This window comes from Antedon bifida, chromosome 2, assembly GCF_963402885.1.
Source record: "Antedon bifida chromosome 2, ecAntBifi1.1, whole genome shotgun sequence".
Taxonomy (NCBI): domain Eukaryota; kingdom Metazoa; phylum Echinodermata; class Crinoidea; order Comatulida; family Antedonidae; genus Antedon; species Antedon bifida.
The window spans coordinates 26,281,177-26,294,543 of NC_136227.1; the positions used below are offsets into that span (position 1 = coordinate 26,281,177).

At 33.5% G+C, this 13,367-nt stretch overlaps 2 protein-coding genes across 2 annotated transcripts in view; one reads left to right on the forward strand and one right to left on the reverse strand.

The window, feature by feature from the left end:
* The window catches only part of LOC144858739 (membrane metallo-endopeptidase-like 1), a 73,398-nt gene that overhangs the window by 15,779 nt on the left and 44,252 nt on the right, over positions 1-13,367 (reverse strand). The gene's annotated exons all lie outside the window — the stretch shown is intronic.
* The window catches only part of LOC144858777 (protein Wnt-4-like), a 39,956-nt gene that overhangs the window by 4,447 nt on the left and 22,142 nt on the right, over positions 1-13,367 (forward strand). The window contains exon 2 of the mRNA XM_078714891.1: positions 3,747-3,991. Within this exon, the coding sequence (XP_078571017.1) occupies positions 3,747-3,991 (245 nt within the window). The remainder of the gene's footprint in view (positions 1-3,746; positions 3,992-13,367) is intronic.

The window sequence follows — 13,367 nt, forward strand, 5'->3', positions numbered from 1 at the left end:
ACAGACTGGAGATTGTGATCGTGTCATTCCGTAGTGGTATATAATAATTAATGTTTAAAACATAAGGTTAAGTACAGGTTCGTGACAAATACTCACTTCAAATTAATCACATCTAGCGCGTATGCATAAGTATACGAATATTATTTGGAAGTATCAGGATAATTAGACATATGTTGAAATGGATCCAAACACAGTCCACGCCCGAATGTCTTTTGATTTTTATTTATACAAAATTACCGGTATGCGGAGATATTAATTGATTATTAAAAGGATTACCTGTTTGGGTAGGCGGCTGCCTGTGTTTAACAGTCTGGTCTTTTGAAAAAGGGGAAACTCAATAATTCTCCGAAAAAACAATAACACATTGTTTTAATTTATGAATATTAGGGTAAGGCCTGCCCTATAATTATAATATTTGAAGAATACACGTTACTTAATGTTGATGTGTTTTTCATGATTCTACTTACGTCTAGATATAAGTAATGTATGTGCATGGTTGTTTTATGGGCAGGCTAAATTGTCACAAGGGCAAATTGAGCTGGTTTCAGCCAAACGAACACATTGTTACACTAATTCCTTGGACAAAGTTTCGTCCGAAATTAAATAATTGGCAATCACATTAAAACAACATGGATTTAATAGTGCACAGTTTACGACTGATTACACTAGGCTATGTATTGAGGCTGTGATTTTTCCTACAGAATGCGCCCTCAAAGTTTGGAAAAAGTTTTAAAAGTGTAACGGTACCGGTATATAAATGTGTATTGGCTAAAAATAGTTTTCAAAACGAAACTTTTATTCTGTCCGTATTCTGTCAGGGTATTAAACATTCACAAAACTGTGTTTTTCCCATACATAATACATAGGTCATAGGTAATAATTATATGAATTCATCACTTTTTCACCTTAATCCTTACAATGTTCGTTTTATATTTGTCGCATCCAAAACATAAAAATACCTACTGTGACCACTTAACAAAGTCACTAATGTCACCAATGTGTCTAATATGTCACCATTTCTAACATAAATTCTCTTGATGTAGATAGTAAAGACGTTACGCAAATAATGTGTAAACATGATTAAACTTTTGCCCCAAAAACCTTTCTGAGTTCAGATCACCCAATAAAAAAACCCTAAGTGTTAGCCTATCGATAATTGACAATACGTTTTAAGTACAAACAAGAAATGACTTTTTTCTAAACTCTTTACATCTATTCCCATAGAGAACATTTGAGTCTCAGTGGTGAAATTAACATGGATTTTATTTGGGTTAACATACCGTTGTGTAAAATCTCTCATTTAACCTAAAAGGTACTAGTCGTGATTTTTCTTCTTCTATACCATGTACACCCCCACGCTTTTGACATTAATATCTTTGTTAAGTAGAATTTCATCGCGATTAACTACCGGAACTCGAAAGTAACTATAAACAGATTCGAGCAGCACTGTACTCTATAGTTATTAAGCAAAACAATCAGAATAAGATTTAGTACAAGCAGAATCAGACGCTAACTAACTGATTTAAAATGTTATATTGATGACAATGGTAACCCCACGACCTGTACTCATAATTTACACTAATCTTCAACTTAAATAGTTAGTTCGTTATGGCTTAAAACAAAACAATATTAGTTTTGTATTCGATGTTGTATTTTCTTATCTCCACTTTCCATTAAAAACAATTATATCAAAACATGGAATGAATAGAAAGGGAAAAAAGATTTACTTGTGTCGGTTATCTATATTTTAATAGAGAGTGTTTTACACTGACAAGGTACCACCAAATAAAAACGAAGCAACAGAACGTACTATATCTGAGCGCATTATTTATGTCTCCAAAATAGTCTATACCACACTGTACGCGACTAAACTATATATGCATTTCTGAAATCGGTCCCGGATTCATGCACATAAAGTTGATACTTTATTCTAATGTAGGCCTACATTGAAAATAACATTATGCAACAGCCAACCAGAGACGATACAGCAATGTTGTTTGTTTAATTCCCATGAGCCATGTATAGTTTCTTTAATATTGCGCAAGTATAGACCGTCTTAAAATAAATTGGTTGTCAGAGACCTCGTTTAAAGCTAAACTAATTATTTCGTTGTAATATTGATTGTTTTAAGTTGTTTTAACGTAAACGTGCAATTGTCAGTGTTTACTGTACTCTTTAGTATTTACCGTGATAAATCGTGTAACTGTCGTGAAAACAAACCAAAGCAACCCAATTAACGCAGTCAGGAGTGGTGATTGAATGGCAATTCCATCCTACACATCTCTCCACATATACTTTCTCTTTTGTACCACCCTAATCCGTTATCAAATGTCTAAAACGTTTGTAAGGTAAGAAATTTACATCCAGAAATAGCCACCGTCTTTTTTTATTTTAGAGGCCAAAAAATGGTGTTATTTTGTTTCATAAGGGGATTTTATTATTAGCTATTCTTTGGGTTAAATATCGACAAACTAAAAATGATGATCATTTAGTGATTGCGGTCATCCAATTACGATAGTATAACGAATGATGAAAAAAGCAAATAGTGAAAAAGTCATGTGGATTTTTGGCCTTCCTGATTTTGAAAATAATAATTCTCTCTCATTCTTTCTTTTTTGACCGAATTGACCGAACGTCGTGCTCCTATTACGTAACATTTTGGTACATTCTGTTCTGTCTTTATATTGTAATAATTGTCATTATCATTTAAGAAGACGTGGAATGTTAGGTCTACACATTGACGTGTTTTATAGTTTTATGACTCCATCAGATTGATGTCACCTACAACTTTCCTTTAACCACATTGACCAAACGGACGTAATTTGTTAACAACTTTATAGGGTCAAACAAATAAACTTGTTTACATGTAAAGACCATTTACTATCCTCTTGGGTTGGATAAACTATTTTTATTCTTGTAAACAACGTAAAACAATGCCAAATAAGTGTCATATACCACGTGTAGTGTTAGGCCAACGCTATGCTTATTTGGAGTGTATAATTTCCCTTGAAAGTAGTCCCACAAATCAATATATTAGTCTTCTAGATATAACAATTTATGAATCTAGAGCGTTTAATTGGTCATGTATGTGTATTGTATTGCATTATGACACATATATTTCATAAGTTGACATAATTGTGTTAGAACACTGTAGAAATGTATTACTTCATAGTATTGACGTAAACGTAAAGACGAAGATGGATAAATAGTCTATTTTTAAAACATTAAATTTGGAAAGAAAATATTGTGAGATAGGGCCTACATGTTTGTTTACTTTGTGCGAGAAAGGTAGGATCTATACATCGTTTGTAGAGAAATAAATTTAGTTAAAATAATTAAACACTTTATTTTGTTACAGGTCCACGAAAATTGAATAAACTTGATCACAATAAATGCTAAATTAACTTTCATAAAACTAAAAATTTATATCTACAACAAAATTGCAAAATGTGTAAAGCACTGCAATTTTTTAAATATTTTTTTTTTCTAAATTTTAATTATATTTTAGCAAGAGACAATTGTATATTGTAGAAGTGTAAATGTTTAAATCAAATTCCTGTTCTTATAATTATGCCATTATTGTTGAAAATATTAATGATCTTGAAATGAAATTTAAAATGTGTGAAATGTAGGGAAGAATAATGAACTTTTTTTTTTGAGAAAAAAAGATCGATCAGGAAAAGTACTGATAAAAGCAAGGTTGGAATTTCTTTTATAATTAATCTATTATCATGTTTAAATTATAGGGCTTTGTCAGCAATCCACGCCTCGGGTATATCTTCAATAAAAACATCGGACTGTGATAATTTACCAGGCTTGATAAACAAACAGGTACAGATATGTAAGCGTAACGCGGAAGTTATGAAAAGCGTCAGCGGTGGAGCGGTAAACGCGATACACGAGTGTCAATTTCAATTCGCCAATAGGCGCTGGAACTGTTCAACTATTGATGCACACAACAACGCAGTATTTGGAAACGTTTTAGAAAACGGTAAGTCTCTTATGTTATCAACTGGTATTATATTTTGCTGCTAAAGGTCAACTTCACATGCTTTATTCATTTCGACCTAATATTGATTTGTTATCGTCACGATTAGGCCTAAAACTACTATACTATATCAACTTCCATTCTTAAGCGCTGTCTACACTATCAAACTTTATATGACAACAAAAATGATGTCATAGCACTACCATATTTAAACATATCACTACCATATTTGGGTACATCACACTTGTTTCGCCAAAATGTGACAGTGAAGACAGATATTTAGTTTCTTTGAAGATAGCAACATGTTTACTTTAGAAAGATCATCCGTTCATTCAAAATGAACAAAAACACCAAATAATAAATAATTAGTTGCCAGGCCTTTATATAGATTTACTTAGGCCTAATGCGCTAATTCCTTAACAACTTAAACAAAAAACCTTAATGAATATATTGATTATTGGATTATTGTTAGTATATGCGAGCGCTCCAGTGTGGTTAAATATAAAATATGGAACATACATTTTTTTTGTAATGCTTAAGTATCATGTTATATTACGGATTGATAAATTTGGAGAATTCGACACATTCTCTCGGAACTTGTTTTACTTTCTTTACGGTTACAAATTGCATTGTACACAGATCAAGGCTAATTTAAACGAGCGTTTTTGGTCACTTAATTAATGTTTCCTTAATAGATCTGTCGATTCTGACCAGGTGTGTCCGAAAAGAGAACATACTTGACCCCCGGTCCACTGGACACTGCACGCTAAAGTCTGCGCTTTTCCTAAATTATAGCTTATCGTGGTTTGATCGGGGAGTAGGCTTGACCATATCAGTCGTCGAAGGAACTGAACAGAAATGTCAAGAAGTACACCGTTTGTTACTAATAAAATGTCTGCGTCTATCAATCAATGCTGATATAGTAAAAGTGATGACATTTTAGGATTGGTGGTTAATATGCTTACCTTCCTATCGAAGGACTTTGGTTCAAGATGGTCACGATTCACTGATAGTAGGCCTACTAACAGTAGTTTATTTATATAATTTCTATTTCTTAAACACAATGACAGCCACAAAGCAAAGGATTTTCAATATTTAAAAAAATCATGTAGGCCTTAAATCCTTTTATCCCAGGTAAGTAAAATTATTCCAGGGCAAGCCTAACGTAAAGGCCTCACAACACGTTCGGCTTAAAATTTTCGAAGCCGGGCTTGTAGACTTTTGGGGTAGCCATTCCAAGAAGGAAAGAAAATCAGAAGATTACTCACAGCAACTCGATTGAACTATAGCCTAGTTCATCGACACACTCCACGTAGGCCTATCAGATGGGTACAAATTTTGATGACACACCGAGAAGGATGTTACTCTTCAGGACTGATTTCAAAATATTTCGATGAACTAAAACCAGGAAAATGTAAAAAAATTAAGACATTCCTGACTGATCAAACCACATAAATGCCAGTGAGGTTTATGAATGTATTATTTGAAACTGTAAATAGTTAAGGCTATGATAGGTAAAATTCACAAGATTCAAATAGTCTTTAGATCTATATTTTGCATCACCATTTTACAAAGTACTTTTGGGTTAGTTATTCACAGTAATATTGATTTAACTAAAACATTTGGTCATAATAGTATCACACTTTAAACAAGTTTATGAACTAATGTCCTTTAACGACCTGAATGGGATATGATATTTTCTTCATTTCCCCCTTCAAATTAAATTATAGATGGAGTAGTACACTCTATACCTATCAGAAATTCGAGAAGTGGTTGACTTGTTATCGTTTGAACAAATGTTAATATTTTATATATACCCAATTTCGTCTGTTGCTTCCACATAATTTCCCATTTCTAAATGTGTCTTCATCTCCCTTTGACTTGGGAAGTCAAGAGGTAAAAACAATTACAGCATTCCAAAAATTAATTTCAATTGCAATGCGTGGTACAATCCACAAGTGATTGTTAGAGCATATTTATTGGAACTTGGCAAAACAAACAATTTGCATTAATATCATAAACCACACGGATTTTTTGTCCTGATTTACAAGCTGAATTTTGGTTGGAAAATAAGATAATTGAGTAATAAGTTTGGCGACGGATATCTTTCATCGAATATAATCTCAGACAGATAATGTATAGTTCCATAACCTGATCGACAGTTTTTCTAAGAATAATGAAAACTGACCAGCTGTCCTATACACCCGGCCACCGTTTCCAATGAATAAACGAACGATACAAATCCATTAATATCCTTATCATATTAATTAATATGTTTATACCTTAATTGTCTATTGAACCTGATAAATACGTTCGTTTAATCAGGACGCTTGATATACAAGGGGAATATTTGTTTCTGATAAATGTGCCAGATAACTTAAATAGTGCTGAAGTTAATTCATTATGAATGTACAGTTTCCGATGATAATCTCGTGATGTCGTGCTTGATATTCGTTTTTGAACTTTTTAAGTGCTTCCAAAATTCTATTAAAACGCGAATCCAAATTTGTTAGTGTGTCTATTTTAATATTTTATAACTATATTAAAATTAAAAGGAAATATTTATGTAATCATCCTTCATACAGTGTCCGCAACATTGCTCAGTGCTGTATCTGTATTTCTCCAGTATCATAGGAACATTTGGTAGTACAACATCACATATGTCCCCTAGTACGGTATCATATCCATAACCTAGCCCTTAACCTAAACTTACACGGATATATGTGATATACAAATGAGATGCTGTATTAACAAATATTCCATTATACTGAGCAATGTATGTGGAGATACAGCACTGAGAATCGGGTAGTTTCGGAGTTGTGACATCATACAACAACAATAAATTGCATTATCTTATTTTAAATTTGGGGGTATCATGCTGTCAAAGAGTACAGTAGTAATTATTTTTGTATTTTTGTTTATATAAATCAAGTTGTTAATTAATAGAAAGTTCGCTTACCCTTTTAAAAATGAATTCGAAAGAACATTTTTTTTCTCTATCTCCTAATGAGTTAGGGGAAATCAGTAAATGTTTTCTATCTATCACTGTCAGTTATGAATTAGATCAATTGCATAAGGAAACAGAAACAAGATGCTTCAAGAAGAAGCGTTTTTTTTTAGATAAATGTTGTGTATCTGCTTTAAATGGATGGTAATGCATTGGTACAGTAACTAACATTTTGCGTAAATAAATGTATTCAACACACACGGTGACAAGAATAACGTTATCTGTTTAAATGCTTTAATTTCTATCGGATTTAACAACTATCGGAGTTACGAGGTATAAATCGGAGTCATATCGGAGTTAACGTATGGATACCGATAAGAGCATACGATCAAAGTAACCATTTCGGTGGTTATACTTCGGATACCGGTATTTGAATTTGAATGTGCGTGTGAACACAAAACAGTTTGAGTTTCGAAATAGTATTGGAGAAAGCTTATTTTTTTGGCACACATGGCGTTTCATACGTATATAGTACTTGAGCTGGAAATCCAGTAGTTTCCAGATAAAAATCGTCTACTGGAAATCTAAACATAAAAAGACAATAACTACTGCGAATTTGGTACTAAGTCTGAGACTGAAAATGTATATTCTATGATGCCATGTAAAAAAACTAAAAACCTATCAATTGAGGTCATTCATTTTCATAGAGCGAACTCCCCAGATAGCATTTTGAATAAATGATTAAACCCACAACATCCCCGTCGAATAAAGATTGAGGGGGAGTGACGATTGAAAGAATAGCCATAATTTCCTCATTATAACATTTGTAGACGCTGTATTAGTGTACAGTGGTTCAGAAGTTAATGTTGACGTCATTGTCTTCACATTATTGCTGTATTGAACATTAATTGTACAGTATGATATATTCATAGGAAAGTTCAACGTAAAAGTTGGTAACTCCAGAGAAGATTGCACTCTTCCCATGATGGTAACTCGCATTATTCATTGTATGTAAATTATCTCTGCAGAAAAAGAATAACTGAATACGATTATTATATCGGGTGTATCTTCTTTTGCACTTCATCCCGCCTTATATACACTGGAGATACTTTCGCCCGGAACGGATGCACCGGCCTGGTTTAAGTTCGGACTTCTCCCAGTTGGTCACTACCATTAGCCACGTGAATGTGTTGATGATCCCGTAGGACATACTTCATGAGACAAACGCTCTGGCTTTCTAAAACCGTGGGTCCTTAATAAGAACATTGTAGGCTATGCAAAGGTGTTGGTTAAGCTCCCTACGGGTTCCTTCTCCCCGGGGACGAACGCACCGGCCTGGTTTAATTCTGGATCCTTTACAGGGACATTGGTTATATTCTATGACCGTGTTGGAGTTCACTCACGTGTACCAACTGTCAAGTGAATGATTGACAGACGGTGAGATTCACTTTGATGGGAAGGGTGACGAATACATTTCCCCTACTTCACGTTAACTTTGCTGTGTGCGACTCTTTTGTCCGTACTTGGTCGTTTTAACAGGGTCATACGTCGGGGGTTGTAATGGAAGGAACACTTAAGAAGTGCTGAGCAATAGCTAAGAAAGCATCAATCATATATTTTCTTAAGAAATATTAAATGTAAGTTACTGAACTTGCAGTTAAAACAAACTTGGAAATAAGATTACAAACGTTTAATGGTCACATGCAAACGTGATTGCAGACTGTCGCCTGTGATTGGTCAATTCGCTTGCGTTGCGGCTTACTGGTAACCAAGCTTTAACATTCCACGTGTCTACTAACACTAACAATACTTTTTCAATTATTTATGTAAACAATTGTACATTTGTCATAGTAATACAGATCCCGTATCATCATTAATTATAGATTTGATAACATTATAATTAATCAATTAAAATAATAATATAAACCGAAGATCTAACACTTGGATACTAATATTAAATTGTACGACCCATAAACATGATGCATTGTAATTAAAAACTCATTGTTAGTCACCTTTCTGTATACCAGACATAAGGTTAATAACCAATCAACATACTGTAGGAAACCCCTGTCGAATGTCCGTCAACATTCAATTTCGATATTCTGTCCAACAATGCTTTGTTTGGTCAACAATGTCATGAAGGAGGGTTGAGGGAATGATTAAGAGCCTAAAAGCTAAGTGCTGTAGTGAAAGACATCATTTTAGGAATGAAACACGTTGTATATTTAGAAATAGACATTTGAATTATTTTGAAGAAAAATGGAGTCAATTTACAGTGAATAAAGGAATAAGAAATAAAAATTAAGTATTATATTACAGAGAAAAAAAGATAAATACAATAAAATTATATACGGTAATGACCTACTAAATTTTCATCCAATTTTGTGGCAAGATAGTAACATTATACCAATTACACTTTTTAAAAGAACTATATTAAATATGTGACTGAAAATAAAGAAAACTTTCAAAACAAATATGTTAAAAATACAAAGGTCATCATTTTTTGTCAGTAAGGTACCATGCAATTATAGGGTTTCCCAGGACTGAATAATAAACTGTAGGCTTTACACTTTTATACTCCAATCCAGTTCAGTATATTCTTCGGTGGAGTAGGCCTAACCACCAACAATATTGAATTAAACTAAAAAAAAGAAAGAATTAGCGAATTGTTCGAAAATGTAGCACACTGCACATTGTATTGTGTTTGCGGCAGCAATAGAAATATCAATAAATTTGAATTGGTATTTAAAAGAAATGTTACGTCATGCATTTAAATTTACATTGTTTACCATTCAATATTACAAAAAACTAAAATGTGATCCAGAAATGATATATCTGTATACAATTGTCTCCAGTATCAAAGAAAAATTATGTAATACATGTCAGCATTTCATATGGAAACACACAAAAAGCCTGTATCGCAGACATAACTATGATACTGGTCTCACATATCAAATACACCATATTACAGACAATTATTATGGACAAATATTGTCATAATTTGGAGTTATATCACTAAAAATCAATTGAATTATTCACGTAATATAGGTACTGTATCAACAATAAACTTTTCGACCGATACTTGTCACACGTATATTGCATTATCATCATAGGTTTACTGTGTTTCTGTTGTATAATATTTAAAAAAAATGTTGCCTTGTTTTCTATATCTTAAAACAAGATAATAAAAATAACATTTATAGAACAGTTTAAAAACAATGTACACACGTCCGATGCCTCAATCATACATGGAATAATAATCAGACAATGATTTGAGTTTTGTTTTCGCGTGTACACTTCCTGAGTGTGAAACGCACGTAAATATCGTTACGTTGGAGAGGAAATGTGTAATACGATCACTCTTCACATGTACACACGCTAGAGATATGAATTCCACACTTACAGCTTGGACGTTCCCTTTAGAAAAGTTTCAATGACGTCACATACGGTTTTCTCACCTTAATGTCTGAAACGAGAGGCTATTTCAAAAACAAAGAAGCAGAATTGATATGAACTAAATATAGATCATTTTTTGTAAACTTGACGAGGATTCGATTTGTCATTATCGTTAGGTAGGCCTACTAAAGATAAGGCAATAATTTGTAAGTACTAGACAAATGATCTTAATCCAATTATATATCTGTATCGCAACAGACCGCTGATAATGATGAAAGAATACCCAACAAATGAAAATTAAAGCTCTGTCTACACTGTAAAACTTTATGTGACAAAAAAGTGTGATGTACCCAAATATGGTAGTGATATGTTTAAATATGGTAGTGATATGACTTCCACATGTCCATTATATGAGCATATCACATTTTTGTTTTCACATAATGTTTGATAGTGTAGACAAGGCTTAACAACCACAAAATGGATATTATACACCTTTAGATTACTATGTATATTCAACGGTATCAAACAAGAATGATAACATTCATATAAAATAAGACCCGGTTCGAATCCTCATAGATGACACTTGACTGTGTAGACAGAGCTTAAGTTGGTAACAAGAAAAGGTGCGTTAAAATAAAAACAATGAAATTAAATGTAAATTATTGATAATTCGAACAAAAGAAGAAAAATAAAATCACCATTGACCATCTGTCGTGCCAAAAAAATTACATAATTTCTTTCAAATAATTATGAAAAAAACTCCTCATTAGTATTCAATACGCGACATCAATTTATGTTTCATTGTTGATGAAATTATTTCGTTCAAAAGTCGGTAAATTTATCGTATAAGGTCTGGTCTTGTTTTCCGTTAGGTAGCACTAGTGGCTATTAGTCTAGTCAAAGACACATTAAAACTGGAAATGTGTCATGCTATCCGAACAAAATGTTATGTATTAAAGCGACCTATCCATACTTTTTGATTCATCGTGTTTATTTAACCAGTTACGCTAGCTTGCTTAGGTATATGTTTAACATTTACGTGATTTAGGCGGTATTTTATAAATATACGCGCGCGTACTAAGTATATAGACCTACGTGTATATTATTTTGCGGTTATTCTGCTAACCGTTTCATTGCTTTGCGCATACGATACCATCTTAAATACAAGTTTAGGCATTTTTAATTGCATGCACTTTCACGTACTGGGAGGGGCAAAATTCTGGTCCGGTATATTATTATACGTGAGCATCATATTACCTGTTAAACGGGTCTCAAAAAGTGAAAATGAAACGATGTCTTAACACGTTGATCTTTTACCGGATGCATTTGATTGATTTAGGCCTAGATCTGTTTAGATGGACTTATTGTGCATATAAATCTTTACTCAATTTCAACGAAAGCTCAACCTGGTCAAGTTAGTCAATTTTATGACGGAACCGCTTTAATGTTACAGTTATAGGCCTAATCAACATTTGCGTTGTTTTATTAGAATATTTTGTTCGATATTATTCAGACAAATCGGTTAATGTGTTTCTTGCTTATGAAATGGAAATCCGCTGGTGGATCGAAATGATAGTTTCAATGCGAGATGTAATCTAGTATAAATCAAATTGATGTATATCATTTGCGACGGCAAAATATTACTGTAATCTATTTCGACCAGTTGTTGAATAATTGCAGCGGTCAGTATTTGTGTCCACACTGTGATGTAACAACTGGCCAGGTGGCGGTGACAGGTCAGTGGATGATACCCACCGGTGTTGATTGTCTAAGCAGGGGAGCAAGTCTGTCATACCACCTTCATCGTCCGAGCTTGTAGTCTTTGTAAACTATGACTTAAGTTCAAGGGAAGGTGTTCCGTGGTTAAAACCTTAATAAGCTCACTTAATATGAAAAGCAAAATATTATCCATCGACGGACTGGGTTACGACATTTATTGTCCGCTGGGATTTTCGTACGTGAGGTAATCTTTTGAACTTCAGGGTGGGAGTTTGAATGGCGTCTTCGGTCCGAGAGATCACGTGGCCTGGGGGTGGGTCATTTCTCAGTGGAAGAAAGTCTGTGACAGCTGAAATTCCAAATATAGATAAATTTAGTTTTAACAATTTTGTTTTCAATCCTAAGGTGAGAAACAATTGATTGGTGTTTTAATCAATTTATTGTATTCCTTATGGTTATATTATTTTTGCTATAGTAACAATACTATTGTGATTGTTGCCTTGCTTTAACGTGTCAAGTCAGGGTGCTAAAAACTGACACAGTTGTCGTTCTGTCTTGCGGGAATTTAATTCTGACTATTTCACTGATATACTGATACCAATGAGTACAGTGATAATAGTTACTGAGTTCTCTATAATCAGATAATCGAAAAGAGAAATTTTGTCCTGTTTTCAGTACAGGCGGTATAACTTTAACCTCCATGGTGTATACCATTTTTAGTATCACTGCTGGCACTAATTCAACGCCGTAGGCTGCACTGTGAAAATAAGTACAGTAACATTTTCATAGCAGGAAACGCGAACGTTCAAAACACAAAATTGATTCGATGAGACAATGTAGCAAAATAGAAAATAAAAACACAGGATAAAATAAGAGTTATTAAATCACACCTCCCCAATCATTTTACACTTTAATAGGCACTATATTGCTATACTGTATTCTGTAACTTTCCTTGTCTTTGGTGGCGTCCTGTCGAGTTTAAGTGTGAAGCTAACTTGATCCACGATATTTCTGTGCTAACATTTGGGCTTTTTGTATGTTTTTCACAACATGGTTTACACCCTGTTTTAAGTTTGAGTTTCCAGTTTTGTAATTTATTCTTTAAAAGATAAGTTGATGTTAATTGAAAGAGAACTGTTTATCTATACACTGAAAGGCCGAATCGCGTTTCATGTGAAGTTGAGATCACATATATTGGTAGGCGGTCGAACAAGCCGCCTCATCACTGAACACAGGCGGTCGGGCCCCGTACATAATATACAGTACTTCGCCACTACTGGCCTAGCAGTTGGAACTAATTTACTGATGTTTTTAATA